At 39.7% G+C, this 17,989-nt stretch overlaps 1 protein-coding gene across 4 annotated transcripts in view; it reads left to right on the forward strand.

Moving 5' to 3' along the window:
• The window catches only part of ESR1 (estrogen receptor 1), a 387,332-nt gene that overhangs the window by 139,545 nt on the left and 229,798 nt on the right, over positions 1-17,989 (forward strand). For all 4 annotated transcript variants that reach the window (XM_034991026.1, XM_034991025.1, XM_034991028.1 and 1 more), the window contains exon 3: positions 5,717-5,907. In XM_034991026.1, coding sequence (XP_034846917.1) covers positions 5,717-5,907 — 191 coding nt within the window. The remainder of the gene's footprint in view (positions 1-5,716; positions 5,908-17,989) is intronic.

Genomic DNA, 17,989 nt, shown 5'->3' on the forward strand with positions numbered 1-17,989 from the left:
GTTGAGTTTGCAGTTTCCATAGGTGCAGTGAGGTTTTCTCTTGTTGTCTGATCTCTCATGCTTCTGCCTTTCTTTTCTCTGCCATCACTTTGTTCCTAAGCCCTTGCGTGCCTCAGAGCTGCAGTGTGTTCAGTCACTGACAGAACATCCCTCTATTTTTCGCTTAAGCTTCCACCTTACTTCTTTTTAGAGAATCTTTAAACATACCTGTAAGGCTGAAGAACATCTAACTTGGTAAACTAGTCAACTTATCTGAGTCTTGTGAGGATATGTCCAAGATGAGAAACTATAGAGGTTTGTTGACAATTCAGTGAGAAAGGGATAAGAATTTTATAAAGAGACGGGCGCCTGGGTGGCTCAGTTGGTTAAGCGACTGCCTTTGGCTCAAGTCATGATCCTGGAGTCCTGGGATCGAGTCCCGCATCGGGCTCCCTGCTCGGCGGGGAGTCTGCTTCTCCCTCAGACCCTCCCCCCTCTCATGTGCTCTCTTTCTCATTCTCTCTCTCTCAAATAAATAAATAAAATCTTAAAAAAAAAAAAAAGAGCTATCCCCAAGGGCACCTGGGTGGCTCAGATGGTTAAGTGTCTGCCTTCGGCTCAGGTCATGATCCCAGGGTCCTGGGATCAAGTCCGCATCAGGCTCCCGGCTCAGCGGGGAGCCTGCTTCTCCCTCTGACCCTCTGCCCTCTCATGCTGTTTCTTTCTCGCTCGCTCTCTAATAAATAAATAAATAAAATCTTTTTTTTTAAAAGATTTTATTTATTTATTTGAGACAGAGAGAATGAGAGAGAGAGAGCACATGAGAGGGGGGAGGGTCAGAGGCAGAAGCAGGCTCCCTGCCGAGCAGGGAGCCCGATGAGGGACTCGATCCAGGGACTCCAGGATCATGACCTGAGCCGAAGGCAGTCGCTTAACCAACTGAGCCACTCAGGCACCCAATAAATAAAATCTTAAAAAAATAATTTTATAAAGAGAGATGTTTTAGCAAATTGGCTAAAGAATTAGTTAAATTTTCACCTAGAATAAAGAGATAAGGGAAGCAAAACCTGATGACATTTAGATCATGAAAATGAGAGTAGTTAATTTAGTTTCTATGAAAATAAGGAGAAGCCAAAAGGCCTTTGAGGCTGACTGAGAGGAAGAAAGATTGCCCTAAACATGGTATAAATATTTTCTACCAAAGAAGCATGAAGCCAAAGTGCCATGTCTTTGACAGATGCAGTTGGGCTAGGCTGGGGAGAGGGAAGCTGGAAGAGATGAGTCTGGGACCTCTAATGAGGCTCATCCCTGAGGGCTGATCTAACCGCAGGTCAGTGCCTGGCCTGCCCTTGTGGCTTGGTCTGAGTCCAGGCACAGACACCTTCCACTCTGTTCCTTTCCACTACAGAGGATGAGGCCAAGTTAGTCTGCATCCTAGGGACACAGATCTCAGTCTGGAGGCAGTTGTACCAAATTGCCTTGGCCTAATGGATATTCCAGAAAACCTGAACATGTTTCAAGGTGCCACAGGGCCTTGCAGACAATGAGAAGATCTCACTTGCCTTTTAGGTTGATCTGGATTATATTTTTCGTGACTCCTCCTCCTGTTTAGGAGCATTCATAGAGCAGGGTTGAGCCAAAATGATAACTGACAACGTTACATATATGATTTTCCAAGTTGGATAAAAAAGTTCCTTTATGGAAAGGAAATATGGCCTGTGTAATTTCCTCTCTTCTTTTTTTGAGGCCTTCTGGTTTTATGCTCTATGCCTGCAGTAGATTTTCAGTATTCCAGGGACATCTCAAAGATAAAGTGTAGATGGAAGGCATTTTGCTGGTAGCATACATCTCTGTGAGATCTGGGGAAAATGAGCTTTTGCTGTTAAATTTTTTACCAGTACTTTTAAAGACAATATTTACGTATTCCATTTATATTGTAAAAATGATCACTTTATTGATTCAGTCATTGATTAATTCATTTGATATCAATATCTATTGAGTCTCTATTTTGGATGAGGCACTGTGCTATAAACAATTGGGGTTCCAAAGATGAGTAAGACATGAGCAACTTAGCAGCAATGGAGACACACGAATATACAACTGAAGCAGTAAGAATGTAGCAAGTTGTAGAAGTAAAGAAAAACTGGCCATTGAGTTCGGAACAGGAATAAATTATTACCAGGGTGAGGATTAGGAATGGTTGGTAAGAGAAGTGACCTTAAGATGCAGTGATTACCTCAAACCCATTTGGATGGCTGCTATTAAACAAAACAAAACAAAACAAAACAGAAAAAAACATATGTTGGGAAGGGTGCAGAGAAATTGGAACCCTTGTGCATTGTTGGTGGGAATGTAAAATAGTGCAGTTACTGTGGAAAACAATATGACAGTTCTTCACAAAATTAAAAATAGAACTACTATATGATCCAGCAATCCCACTTCTGGGTATATATCCAGATGAATTGAAAGCAGACTTCCACAGAGATATTTGAACATCCATGTTAATAGCAGCATTATTCAAAATATGGAAGCAGCCCAAATGTCCATTGTCTATTGGTGGATGAATGGATAAACAAAATATGGTAAATATGTACAATGTAATATTATTCAGCCTTAAAAAGAAAGGCAGTTCTGACCATACTACAACATGGCTGAACCTTGAGGGCATTATGCTTAAGTGAAATAAACCATTTACAAAAAGGCAATTAGTATATTATTCCACTTATATGAATTATCTAGAGTAGTCAAGTGCATAGAGATTGAAAGTAGATGGTGGTTGCCAGGGCCTGGGGGGAGGAGGAAATGGGGAGTTGTTGAATGGGTGTGAAGTTTCAGTTTTGTGAGATGGAAAAGCTCTGGAGATTGGTTAACACTGATGTGAATAACTTAACATTATTGAACTCTACACTAAAAAATTAAGATGATAAATTTTATGTTATATTTATCCTACCACAGTTTTAAAATTTGCAGTATTTTATTATGCAGGGATGGGTGGAAGATGCTTGATACTTTGGAACTTTTGTCCATGCATATATCATTCACTCCTTCCTTCCTTCCTTCATTCAACAAATGTGTATGGAATGTCTGCTACGGGCTGGGCCCTGAGCTGGGTATTGAGGCTACAGTACTTAAGATTGATAAGGCCTCGAAACTGTCAGTGTCCAGCTTGCTAACCACACTGCCCCGCAAAGGCCCTAAGCTCCTATAGTTAAATATTCACAGCTGCTTCCTACTGACTTGAATCATCATAAGATGTTAGTAAACGAACAGTACAAGATTGAGGTTGATTGGGGAGAGGGGAGTTCAACAGCATTGTGATGAAATGGAAGGGGATAGGCAGAAGAATATGAACTGGAACTGAAAACTGCAAGCCCGTGCTCTCTAAAGATATTAAAAAATAAAGAACTTCCATTTGAGGCTGTCAAAGTAAGAGCTGTGTCATTTAGAATGGAAAAAATCGGCCAAGTCAGACGTGCTTAATGCAAGGAGCTGGTATTTTGTGAGTGTTATGGCAAGTATTGTTTGAGAATCACTGCCACAAAACTGTGGACAATACCAATGAGTGATCAGAATAGGAAAGAGTCATAAAATTTGAGCTAAAAGGAAAGACAGGGCTTGTGAAAGGGAGGGCCAGTGAAAAAGTCAGTGTGGTCTCGTTATTGGGGTGGGGAGTAGAAGCAGGAAGCATGAGTTTCTTTAATCAGAGACCCTGGAGACTCTATCTTAAATTCATTTTATCTCATCCTAGGTTGGTTTTTTAAAATTTATTTTTTATTCTTTTTTTAAGATTTTATTTATTTATTTGAGAGAGAGAGTACAAACAGGGAGAGGGGCATAGAGACAAGCAGACTCCGTGCTGAGTGAGGAGCCCAACAGTGGGGCTGGATCCCAGTATCCTGAGATCATGACCTGAGCTGAAGTCAGAGGCTGAGCCACAGGTGTTCCAGCTTTTTTTTTCCTTCTTTTCTTTTCTTTTCTTTTCTTTTCTTTCTTTCTTTCTTTCTTTTTTTTTTTGGTATCTTCACTCCATCTATCCTTCCAGTATCTTTCAACTTTTCTTTTTTTCCTATACACTCTGAAACATTCTATGAGTTCATTTAAATATATTATTATTATTATTATTATTATTTTTTAAGATTTTATTTATTTATTTGAGAGAGAGAGAGAGAAACAGCATGAGAGGGGATAGGGTCAGAGGGAGAAGCAGGCTCCCCGCCGAGCAGGGAGCCCGATGTGGGACTCGATCCCAGGACTCCGGGATCATGACCTGAGCCGAAGGCAGTCGCTTAACCAACTGAGCCACCCAGGCGCCCCGCATTTAAATATATTATTGAGTGCCAACTACATAACAGGCACTGTGCTGGGCTCTGACCATGCACCCTCATTTCTCTTCCACTGCTTTTATTCGGTTGCACATGCCTAGCAAATCCTTGATCTAAGTTCTGATCTTATACTGGTTAAATGAGAGATGCAAACTTCATCTCATTTGCTCCTTTTCTTAGCTCTTTTTTCTCTGTCTTCTTCAAGGTGTCTTTGTTGAGGCTGTTCCTTCTACCTGTGTCTTGAATCCCAACTGCTACACTTCCCTGGACTTTGTTCTGTTCTGCCCTTCTCTGTACCCCCAACTCTTCCCTCTCTTTTGCCCATTTCTTTCAGTCTAGGTGAGGCTTCCACTTCCATTCTGAAAATCCTTTTTTTAATCTTTATGTTCTTGAGCAACCACCCCACCCCATCTCTTTCTTTACCCGTTCTCATCAAGTTCTCAAAGGAATGGTCTTCACTCATTTTCATTTCCTCCTACTCCATTCTCTTTCCCACCCACTGGATTTTGGCTTGTGCTTGTACATCTCTACCAAAACTCCTTGCTAAGGTTCCTCTTTGTCAAATCCTACTTCTATGTCATCAGTCCTTGCTTTATTGGACTTCTCTGCTCCATTTCGCACTGTCAGTCACTCTTCCTTCTGAAAGCTTTCTACTTCCTTAAAACTTTTTACTTCTCCATTTCCTGCATTCTCCCAGAACTTACTGTTAATTCTCAGGTTTCTTTCTGGGATATGCTTCCTCTATGAACTTTTTATAAGGTTGGAGTCATCATCTGTGTTTCTCTGCTCTTCTTATTCTACATGCTCTTAAAGAGGAGTATTGAGTATTGAATGGCACCCTTAAATTATAGACAAGTTATAAAAACTGATATCTAGGGTTACATGGTAACAGTCACATAAAAATTTGAATTGTTATCTTTCTATACATGTTCTATGTTGCTCATCAGTTCATTTGAGTTTCAGATGCTCCAGCTGCTTTTTACTTTGTCTCTATTTCCTAAAGGTACTTAGTGTGTCTAGAATTGGAATGAGCATTGGTCTCTAATAGTTCTGCATTAATTGTGAGTCCCTGAAAAAAAAAGTGTAAGTCTATTAAAAACAAGTTAATTTCATCTTGTCATTTTTCTAGATAATATATTCTGGTGTAGGCAGTCCATTTCTTAAGCAAGTTTGCAATAAACAGTTTCCCCTCAAGGTTGATATCATAGGCAAACACCTTTTGCTGTAACAGCCGGCAAGAGGTAATGAAAGATTAGCTTACATTATGATTCATTATTTCAAAATGTCAGAATAAAGTGGATCTGCTGCATCGCCCAAGCCTCTTATTCTTTAGAAGAGCATACTTGTTTTGCTTTTCTAATGTTAATAGATTCACTGTTTTTATTTTCTCCTGCTTTCCCCCCCCCTCCCACCAGGCCAAACTCAGACAATCGGCGCCAGGGTGGCAGAGAGAGATTGGCCAGTACCAGTGACAAGGGGAGCATGGCTGTGGAGTCTGCCAAGGAGACCCGCTACTGTGCAGTGTGCAATGACTTTGCCTCAGGCTACCATTATGGCGTCTGGTCCTGTGAGGGCTGTAAGGCCTTCTTCAAGAGAAGTATTCAAGGTAATAGCGTGTCGAAAACAACATATTCCATTTTTAATCCTGAGGGTAAGCAACTGAAAAAGGAAGGCATATGAGCAGTCCTTTGGAGAAGAAAACTCTAATACCTGGTAGGTCCACTAGTATGTCGGGTAGAAACATGGAGAAAAGCAAAGTTCTCAGGAGAGAGAGTTGACGAAGAGACCAGGGCGGTTGTAGCTGAATAATTATGCTTCCTCCATTGGCACGATCCAAGCAGTCTTGAGCAACTCTACAGGAAGGGGACTTTAATAGCTGGGTCTGGAGAGGTCTGTGCCCTGACTAGGGGATGGCAGGTGGGTATTCATTTGTTGCAGGCAGCTAGGCTTATATGATACCATGTAAGATGAGTTGTCTCTACATTATTACTTTTCCACCTTGGCTGTGTGCAGATATGCATTCTGTTCTGATCTTTGCTCCAGACCAGCCGTTCTTTGCACCTATTCTAACTTGACAGGTTCTTCCCTTGCTCTTCCTCCATCTCTTTGTTGTCTCAGTGGATGATATCACTTTCGCTAAAATGAGAAGACTCAATAGCTGGTGACCTGTAATAGGGACATATTATCAGTAGAAGTGGTTAGTAAGTATTTACTTGTAACAGTTCATTCACCTGTGTGCCTGGATCCTCTTTTGTATGTGGCTTACCAAGAGCAGCTTCTCCCTTCTACTGTCAGCTCCAGTTTATTTGTACTCCAGGAATGTCTGTATTGTTGCATTTTATAGGATGCCCTGGGGGAAACATAAATCATTTCTACTACCTAAAGTATCTATGGTAAAAATCCTTTGTCTGACAGGAGTAGCAGTCTGACAGGAGTTTAGGTTAGCTGAATTAACTTTGTCTTGGTCCATTTTATTTATTTATTTATTTGTCTTCGTCCATCTTAAAAGCAGCTTTTGACAGTTATTACTTTCAACATCTTTTAGAAACCTACTGTAAGATTTGTACTTTTTTGTTGGATTTTTTAATAAAATTAATGATATTCTCTGATAGTAAATTTTTGTTAATATACATACATGTACACACACAAAGAAATAGAGATATAAATAAATAAATATACACATGGATATGTATATATACACACATATGTGTTAAAGCAACATAGATTATTTAATTTTACCACTTAATACTATCTTAATTTAGAAAAACGATATTTCTATTTGGTTTAGGTTAGCATAAGCCCCCAGAGGTCTTTCAACAACCGTCTTCATTTGTGATATTACTTTTTATTTGCTTTTATGTATTCTAAAATAGCATTATTTTCACCAAACATTTAATCTGGTATTGACAAATCATCTGACAGAGGTAGATTTAGTGAACACATTCAACTACAAACTTGGATAAGTCATTTATCTGAGACAGTTCTCTCATCTATAAAAATGATTGAGAGCAACTTTCAGCAGCATTTTTTTTTTTTTTTTTTTTTTTTGTAAAAGGCCAGATAGTAACTGTTTTAGGCTTTGTAGTCCTTGTTGCAACTACTCAGCCCTGACATTGTGGCCTATAAGGAACCATAGACAATATATAAGTAAGTGGGTGTATGCCAATAAAACTATATACAAAAGCAGACCAGAACTGACGTGGGAGCCATAATTTGCTGATCTTTGATTTAATGTATGGGAAGGGAATAGATTGTTTCTAAATCTAAAGTTTTGACTATTCATGTTTATTAAAAACTTACTCTGTACCTGTGCAAGGTGTTCTGAGAGAAATCAAAATATGTGTAAGATATAATCTGTAATCCCACAAAATTTGGAATTTATTTGGGAAATTTATTGGGGAGGCAAAGGTACTTGTTCTTATGATATAATTAGAGAGTAAGTCAGGATAGGGATAAAGTGCTATTATATGATAAAGATAAGGAAAATAATGGATGAATATAAGAAAACAAATATTTTCAGTTGTAAAAGTCAAATTACTAATATTAAAGATAGAAAGGACTTTTCTTCAAGGAATAACACCAATATTCTCACAAGTTATTTTCATCCTGTTTGTTCAGCATTGAAGAGTGTACTATATAACTTCACATCAGACTGAGTATTTTCTCTGAGCATTAAGGCATTAGAGCAAAAAAACACAGTAAAGAAAAATAATGCACTTAAAAAAATAGTGAAGGAAATGTGAGCTAATAAAAATAAATATTTTATTGGTATGGCATTATCTCAAGTTCAGATATTTAGAAAATTTCTGCGTACTCTTTGATGGTTAAAAGATATATCTTATCTCCATCTTATATGTATAGACTAAATAGTAGGATTTCATTGTACTATAAATTATATTATATAAAATTTTACTGTATATATAAATGGCATAAACTGCAATTTCTGCCTGGCTTCAGAAACTTCTTATGGTATGAAGTCACTTAAATAAGCTTTAATTTTTTTTTTTAAAGATTTTATTTATTTATTTGAGAGAGAGAATGAGACAGAGAGAGAGAGCATGAGATGGAGGATCAGAGGGAGAAGCAGACTCCCTGCCGAGCAGGGAGCCCGATGCGGGACTCGATCCCGGGACTCCAGGATCATGACCTGAGCCGAAGGCAGTCGCTTAACCAACTGAGCCACCCAGGCGCCCTTAAATAAGCTTTATTAAATGAGGTGAATATTGAGTCCACAGTTTTAGAAGAAGCATAGAAATGAAGCAGAGATATTAACTTTTAGAGATAGGGAGGGACCTTAAAAATGATTCGGTTTATGGGTTCATTCATTTATTCATTGATTACCTCTACTAGGCAAAGCACTGTGGAAGGCCCTGGAGATACAATTATAAGAAAGACATGGTCCTTATTCTCATAGGCCTTAAAAGGTAGTGGGAGAGTTGCACAAATAAACTGGCCACTAAATAACAGTGTGACATGTGCCAAGATGAGGGTGAGTGAAGGGTTTTATATAGGAGTCCAGACTTCACTCAGTCCTGGTGAGGGTTGAATCAGGCTCTGAGGAGTTTTCCTGATTCAAAATTAAGTCTGGAGGATGAGTCAAATGAGCAGAATGAAGGAGAAAGGGATGGATGTTCACAGGAATGAGCATATGAGCAAAGACCAGGAGATGAAAGGGAGTTTGGGGAATTCTGTGAATAGAAATTAACAAAATTAATTGACCATTAGATCAAACAAAGACATTCTTGGCCATGTATTTATTCTTGATTATGTAAAAATAAAGTAGTTTATTTCCTTCTTACTTCAATGGTGTTTCTATGTATTTGGCTTGTTTGTGCATATAAAAAGGAAATACCAGAGCAAGTTTAGTGGTTTCTTGTCCCATTTTCTCATCATAGTCTTGATAACATGCAACTAAAAAGTTTTACTGAACTTCTTTGGCTCTTTATAAGTCACACTGACCCTCAAACCTATTTAAGGACAGTGAAGGGTCTGACATGCAGGTAGAAACTTCTGAAGATGCTGTAGCTGTCCCTGTTTTTCTTGTTATGTAAGAAGAGAGATAGAAATGAGTATCCATCAGATTACTCTAGTGCTCTAAGTGTTTTAGTTGAAGAGGTAAAGTGTTTGATTTGAAAGCGTACAAATTTTCATCCACTACTTAGTGTATAAACTTGATTACTCAAGAAATTGAGTAATGGCCTTCAGTTGAACATACTCCTTTTTTTTTTTTTTAAAGCAAAGTCAAGGATGCTATTTAAGGGAGGGGTAAAATGGGATAGTACATGAACTTGTTAATCATTGCAGATGGAGAAGCAGTGTTTCTTAAGATGTGTTGTAGGCAAAGACCTTGGATGAGTTATATAAGTAGATTTGATTACAGGTACCATCTTTGAGTACCGCCTTGGACTCAAGGAAAAAAGACTCCACTGAGCTCCCTGCTTCTCTGACATTATTATTTCAAATGTTCATGAGGTACAGTGGAGTCCCAAGCCTATCTGTATACCACTAACTATGTTGCCACTTCATATTATCTCTCTCAGATGTACAAAGAATATAATTAGATCAAACAGATATGGCCCAGGCAGGTGTTGACTTAAAGGTTAGCTAAGACCAGAAGGACATCAGAGTGGTATCATGGTGGAGTCTGGTTATGGTTCAAGGCGGTGAGGCATTAGGTCCCACCAGGAAACTGACAAGCTTTGTCCATTAGGCCTTGGAAAGCGTCAGGGGTGGGTGGTGGGGTTTGACATTCCAGCACCCTGGATAGCTCCCCCAACAGTGGCTGAGTGTAAGCAGAGCCTGACTTTCTGAACTTCAGCCCATTTAGTTGGCTCCATCCATTTTGTAGAGCTGTATTAAGAGAGAACTTAGGCCTTTTGTGCTTGGTCTTCCAAGATGGATTAGGTTTTACATTTAGTTTCATATTTCTAGTCACCTTCTGGCTTGACATATGTACCCGTGCCCGGAAAAGGCCAGCAGATGGGGAGAAGTGGTGGTTGCTCTCTCATTATCTAGCTATTTTATCTCTGGAATCTGTTCAGAGATATAGCTCAAAGTTGAAGTCTTGAAATATATGCACACAAAAATATGAAATTTTGATCTCCATATTCCAAACTTGCCCCTCTACCCTCTAGTCTCCATGCAACAGCGGGAGAAATCTTTTAAATGTATTCATCATGTCATATGGTCTTTCCCTTAAAACTCACACTGCACTTCAAGTCCAGATTCCCTCCTATGGCTTATATTACTCTACAGTCTCTTAGTCCTGCTTATTTCTCCCCCTGTTCATTATAATCCAGCCATATTGGCCTTCTTTCTCTTCCTCCAACACACCAACCATGTTCCTTCCTCAGGACCTCAGCACATTTTTCCCTTTGTTTGCAACACTCGCATCTTTACTTGGCTGGCTCCTTGTCATTCAGATCTCTGCCCAAGATCACTTTCTCAGAGAAAAAGACCATGTCATGTCAGTATCTTCAGGGAATCTTCCATGATTACCCTAGCCAAAGTAATCCTACAGATGTTTGCCCCTAGTTTTTTCTTTTTTTTTTTTTTCTACTCCATTACCCTTATTTTTCTTTAAGGCCCTTAAACCCTTAATGAAGTTCTCTTATTTGTTCATTTGGTTGATGACTGTCAATCTGTACCAGGTGCTGCTTCCCCATATTCCTGCCTGAACTTGGATGTAAGCTCAGTGAAAGCTGATTTCAGGTCTGGCCTGCCCTGTTGTTTACTGTTGCTCCAGTACCTCTAGTAGTGTTGGGCACATCTCCGCTAAATAGATTAGGACAAGAAGTCTAAAGAATGGTAGATAAGACCTGCTAGAGGACCTCAGAGAAGGAAGAAATTTCACTGGGTAAGGCTGGCAGGAGGCGGACTAATACAAGTGGTATATTTGCCATAAGCCTAGAAAGAAATGAAGGATTTTCATAGGCAGCCAGCAGTTTGGAAAATAATTCCAGAAATGTGAAATAGCATAAACCAAGAAAAGCTCAGGGAAAACTGGATAAATAACCCTTGAGAGAACAGAGGGCTCATTGTCCTCTCTCTGCCTCTTTGCTTTTCCTCTTCAGCTTTTAAAAAGTTGTCATTCCCTAGCATCTACAGTCTCTTTTCCTTTCACTTCCCCATCCTTTTCTCCAACCGGTTTCCTAGGTGGTCTCATGCATATCTGTTTATGGGTTGAATTGTGCTTCCCCAAAAGCCATGTTGAAGTCCTAACCCCCAGTACCTCGGTATTTCCAAATAAGTCACCGTAGATATAATTAGTTGAAGTCATATTGGAGTAGGGTGGACCCTTGATCCAGTAGGACTAGTGTCCTTATAAGAAGGGCATTTGGATGCAGAGACAGACAGGAGAATGCTGTAAGACCACAGAGAGAGATTGGAGGGATGCATCTACATGCCAAAGAACACCGAAGATTGCTGGCAAAAACGAGAAGCTAGAAAGAGGCAAGAAAGTGGTGTTCCCCGCAGCTTTCAGAGAGTGTGTAGCCCTGCTGACAAGCCTCCAGAATTCTGAGACAATACTTTATGTTGTGTTAAGTTACTCATTTGTGGTCCTTTGTCATGGAAGCCCTAGGGAAACAATATTTAAGACCTAAAGTGTCGCAACTATGCAGGTATCTCCCACATCGAGCTCCTGCCTCAACCTGGTTTCTTAGTGACTCCCATGTGTCTTCATCTGACACTGGCTACTCTTCCTGGTGAGCGCTGTTGGTATCTATTTCCTCAGGCACCCACCCTGAAAACCGTAGAGTCAGCTGTCTTCATCTTCTCAGCCCTGATGTTTGCCATCAGAACTGTTGTGTAGCTCTGTTGAGACCACTTCTTTAATGTGCATTCATCCAATTCTTGCTAACGTTCCCTGGGATCATTGAAATAATTTAATGTTTACTTTTGCCTTCTCCTTCACTTAAACCATTTGCTTCATTTGGTTTTCCTTCTTCCAAGCCATTCTGCGCACTGCCAGTCTACTAATATTCTTAAGGCAAATCCCTAGTCATGTCAATACCTTTTACAGAATGCTTTAATGACTTCCATGGCCCAGGGAAGAGTCCTAAGACCACTGTTCAAGGATTTCCAAGTCACTATTTGTACATTTGAAGTAAACTTTTTTATACTGGACTACTTGCTGTTACTCAAATATGAGCATTCCATTTCTTTGCTGGGAGTTACTTCCCAAACTTACCTGTAAAATCTCTTCCTATTCTAGTCAAAAGTTACTCTCATCTAAACTTCTCTGGTGTTAATGCAGCAGTTCTCTCTCTCCTGTGGCCCTCTCTGTCTGGGACTGCGAGTGTCTGTGTAGAGAGATGGGTCTTTCCCTTACTGAATGTGAGCACCTCACAGGTAAGGCCCAGATCAAGGCTTCATATTGTAGGAATCACTCAGTGCATAAACAAAAGTATGAGAGGAGGGTTAGGATCAGTTTGTGGGCCTCAGGCAACACAAAACCATTATGCTTTTTCAATCACGGGAGAGAGAGGACAGAACACACTTTAATTAAGATTAACCTGCCAGAGGCATATAGGAGAGACTACAGAAGGAGAGAGTGGAAGCATGAAGACTAAGTTGGCTGGTATTCCAGTAGTTTAGACAGGCTAAAAGTCTGGACTTTTGGGTATTTGTGAAATGAGGAAGAAAGGGAATAGACTGAAGGATATTATAATGGAAGGATCTAGGTGGTTTTAAGGTGATTCTGTATGGGATGTCTGGGAGAGAAGGAAGTTAAGAGGTTCACACACAGAGGGAAAATAATGGTGTCATCACCTGAGGTGAGAAAAACAAGAGAAAGGCCAATCAGAGAGGGGTTGTGGTAACTTCAATTCCAGGTACTGAGTTTGACATGATAGCTGGGTGTCTGGACAGAATTACCCAGCAGTTACAGAAAGAGAATCAGCACTCTGCAGACAATCCCGGGGTGGGGATTTGAATCAATTCCCTCAATTAATATATTAACAAAACTTGGTGGAAAGAATGGTTAACTACTTCCTGAAGGTTGCCCATTATTAATAGTGGAGAAGTAACTCCAGAAACTTCCTTTTAATTCTCATAATAATGTATTATGAGTTCCCTGCATCTTACCAAAACCTTGTAAGAAACACTCTCATTATTAAAAGTGTATGTTTGAGGCCCCTCTAAAGAAGAAAATCACAAATTAGCCCAACGGGCCGAATGTTGCTCTCCAGGAGCTTACAATTTAAAAGAGAACATGCTGGTTCCATCACATAGAGCTGTACAAATAGTAAACAGCAGGAACAAATAGAAGCATTTTTATGACTTTCAAATAAAAAACAGGTTGTTGTTTTTTTTTCCAAATTATTTATACCATGGAAGTCCATAGGCATCATTTCTGACCCAGAGTTTGTCTAATCCTTCCATTATTTCTACTTCTAATTTTTCTAAAAGATTTTATTTATTTGACAGAGAGAGAGCACAAGCAGGGGGAGGGCAGGCAGAGGGAGAGGGAGAAGCAGGCTCCCTGCCGAGCAAGGAGCCCGATGCAGGGCTCCATCCCAGGACCCTGGGATCACGACCTGAGCCGAAGGTAGATGCGTAACTGACTGAGCCACCCAGATGCCTCTCTACTTCTAATTTTTACTCTCCATCTTGTAGTCACATGCATGTTGTACAGCAGAGAAATAAGACCAGTAAGGCTGAAGGGCAGAAGAGTTTCAGTGTGTTACACATATGAGTATCATGTAATTTTCAAATGAAAGCATTTGTAATGAAACTTTTTGAAAGAAAGGCCTTACCCCCAGGTAGTGGTAAATTTGCTAGATATTTAGCTCCTGGGTCTCATCAGACAAACAAAAAGGCACAGCCCTGAAATTCAAGACCTGAAAACCTCCTTCCATGTAAGAATGTCCTTCTCCTTACCAATTTTAAGGGCTTGTTACTCTAATTGCTGTAGTATGAAATCAGATGTGTGCATGCACATGCGCACATGCATTGGGAGAAGGGCTCAGAAAAGCAAAATCATAGTCTTTTTACCTGTGAAATGATAGTGGCTCTTCCTTTTTTTCCCCTTTGGCCAAGTAATCTTTATCTTGGAGATAATTAAGACAAAATGCATCTGACAAAATCAGTATAGAACCCCTATTTCTTGGCAGCTCTTGTGGACACAGCTGAAGCTTTCAGAGGTCTTTAAAAACCATGGCAACAAATGCCTTTGAAGGATAAGCAAAGGTTCCAAATGTTTTTAATCGCTGGTGTTTTTTATGCTACCCCTTCAAGCATTCTTCTCTATTTTTTGTTCATTTGATTGAAATTAAATTTCCAATTTCCCTACTAAGTGGTTCTGCCCTGGTGATGGCATTGACTGTTTCCATTAAAGTGGTAGAGTTTGTGCCCATATACAGTGTTAAGCATATCAATTCCATTAGAAAGCCCTATTCGCACAAAATTTTGCCCCAAATTATAGATAGCCTTTAATTGGCACATTTTTCAAAGGGCATCAACTAGCCCTCATAATTATGTGCTGACATTGTTCTTACAAAACCTACCGGTGGTGGCCCATGGCCCAATTCTGCCCAAATTTCTCTTTCCTTCATAGAAAGCTGCTGTCAATACCTTTAAAACGCTGTATTTTTTAAAGAGAATGGCCTGTTTTTCTGATACTCATTCAGAGAAAGGTATGCTTTGAGAAGTCGGCTGCTCATTTCTTTTTTTTTTATAAAGATTTTATTTTATTTATTTATTTGAGAGAGAGAGAATGAGAGACAGAGAGCACGAGAGGGAAGAGGGTAAGAGGGAGAAGCAGACTCCCCGCTGAGCAGGGAGCCCGATGTGGGACTCGATCCTGGGACTCCACGATCATGACCTGAGCCGAAGGCAGTCGCTTAACCAACTGAGCCACCCAGGCGCCCTCATTTCCGAACTATATAATATACTTTACTGTTTCAGGTCTATATATACAGGTTATACTGTAGCCAGCTTGCCCGGCTTTTTGATTGAGAAAGAACATTCAAGAAAAATCTACTTCATAGATATATCATCTACTTTGTAAAATTTTTCTTGCTATTATGTTAATTCTCTGCTCACGTGCAAGTTATAGAGCAGATTTGATATTTTTAAAAATATTTTACTTATTTATTTGAGAGAGAGCGAGAGCAAGAGAGAGAGAGCAAAAGTGGGGTGAAGGGCAGAGGGAGAAGCAGACTCTGCTGAGCAGGGAGCCTGATGCGGGTCTTGATCCTGGGACTCCGGGATCATGACCTGAGCCAAAGGCAGATGCCCAACCAACTGAGCCACCCAGGCGCCCCAGATTTGGTATTTTTAAAGGAAAGAAATACTTGACTTGAGAGAGAATATAGTGGGGAGAGTATTCCTATTATTTTCCCCATTTTCATCTTCCTTTAGCTGCAATGGAAAGAGATTTTATTTTTTCAGCTGCTAAGGCATAAGGGAAAAAAAGAAGAAAACAACTTAGTTATTATTAATTATTAACTATAATATCTCCCTGCAATAGGTCCTGTTCTATTTTCTTTGAGAGAGAGTGTATGGTTTTAAAATTTTATCCAAATGAACGTCATTTTTATCTGATTCGTTTCGCAGTTTCAGAATCATGTATCATGTATTAGAAAGTACGGAGCGAATGGGTGGCTAGCTTACATTTATAAATATGAAATTTTTATGATTAAAATCTAAGCACAATGACTTAAAATAATGGCGGCACCCCTTTAGTATATTTCATTAAGTGACGCATACAATATTTTCCTTATACAGCAGAGAAGAGAAATTACACTTCTTAAGATAATCAGATTTCATGATCATTTTGTTCCTTTGACACTTTAGAGTTACTCATAAGGGAATTCATTTGAACATTGTATTAAGAGTGCATTTACCAATACTGTTAACCAGGGCCATGGTGGTACCTCATAGTCACCATAGAGATGGTTTTCTTCTTTATTTTGTTTTGTTTTGTTTTGTTTTTGATTGCTAGCCTACCGATTACTCCAAGAATGCCCGTCCCACTCCACAAGCGCTTGCATACCAGCCCTGTCTTTTCCTCTACCTCATGCACAATCCCTTGCACTGACTGGCTCCTGTGCTTGTTAAGTTAATTTGCTCCACGTCTTCACCAAACCCTTGTGGGATTTGTGTTTTCCTCACCTGTGTTATCGGGTACATACCATTTTTTTCCCCTTCTCACCACCCAAGCTGGCTTCTAAGGAGTGTGGTCTCTCTTTTATGAGACTCAATCCTTGGTTTTCCTTCCCGTCCTCTTCCTAGCACATGTGTATACATCCACAGACCTCCCTGCTCAAGTTCCTCACAAATGCAAAAATATATAACCTGGAGACCCTGAAATCCACTGAAGAATTCAGCTTGTGCACAGAGGGAAAGGTTGTAATATGTATTACACCACAGAAGAGTTCAACTCAGCAATTGCAGGAGAAGTTGCAAAACAGTATACAGGGACAGAAGGGTCTTTCAGATGATAACGTTAATGAGTTGAGAGGAGGGAGCAGGCACCGTGCTCTGGAGTAAACTTGAAGACATTGTGGAGGAGATGGTGCTTCAACTGGTACCCATCCCGAGGACCAGGCAGAGAATTCTACTTCATTTTAAGTGCCCCGTGATTTGTTGTTGTGATTACATCCTCCCTTCTGCATGTTCAATGCTGTGGAGTGTTCTATAGTGTTTTAGAAGAGTGTGGGTTTTTAAAAACGACCTATTTTAAAAATATCCCATGTGTCTCTCTGTATCGCTATTATTAGCAGTAAGTCTATTATGTACCCAGAGGTTGATAATACTTTATTCGTTTCCACGATGTGAGTAATGGTTTATTTCAGCTTATTTTTGAAGTTTGACGAGTGATGTTAATAAAAATCCAAAGATGTTCCTCTGTAGTAATACAGAATGCAGCTATTCTGGGGGTAAATATATGTGATAGTTGATGTGGAAGAAAACAGTTGGTCCCAAGCTAAGATAAATTTAGGGAGGCTCAGCTTAGACTTCATAATTTTTATGTTTGCAACTATCTTGATATTTTTCCTGGTGTTAGCTTTATGAGATACTTTATGAAGGGATGTTTTTAAAAATGGCCAGGGACTTTTGCTTTCAAGAATTGATAAACTTTCCCATAATGTGAACCATTAGTAGGTGATAAACTTAGATACATCCTTTAATTTTTAAAAGCGTGGCAGTAAACCTGATCTTGGAGAAGGAAGACAATGGTTCAGTTAGTTTTCATCAGTTATATACAAGATATTTGAAGGGGTTCATTTCCCCTCCCTCCATTCTCTCTATAATACTTGATCTTAAGGTTGGCACTTATTGATGCAGCGTGAGATGCATGAGAAGACAGAAGTATATGAATGTAGATCCCAGAAATGGGCTTTTTCCATTCTGCTGCCTATTCTGGCAGTGTTCCTTCCTGAATTTTTGTAAATCCAAGGGAAGGGCAGGAGAAGCAAAGTGTGTGCTGGCTTGGCTTTGGGGCTCGGGGACCCTTCTCCTTTTTCCTGCTTTTGTTCTCACATCTGTTTACTGAACCAATGAAGCACATCCGAGTCACAATCCCTGACTTTGGATCCATTTTCCCCAGAAATACAAATGCTGTTAAGAGCCTTGTGGACCATTCATTGCTCATAAAATGCCTCTTAGTTTTTCTGAATATAAGATAGGAGAAAGAGCTTGAGTCAAAGGTTTCTTGTAAACACTTTCTTGTGTGTGTGTGT

Source organism: Mirounga leonina, unplaced genomic scaffold, assembly GCF_011800145.1.
Source record: "Mirounga leonina isolate KUSES-001 unplaced genomic scaffold, KU_Mleo_1.0 Mir_53, whole genome shotgun sequence".
Classification (NCBI taxonomy): domain Eukaryota; kingdom Metazoa; phylum Chordata; class Mammalia; order Carnivora; family Phocidae; genus Mirounga; species Mirounga leonina.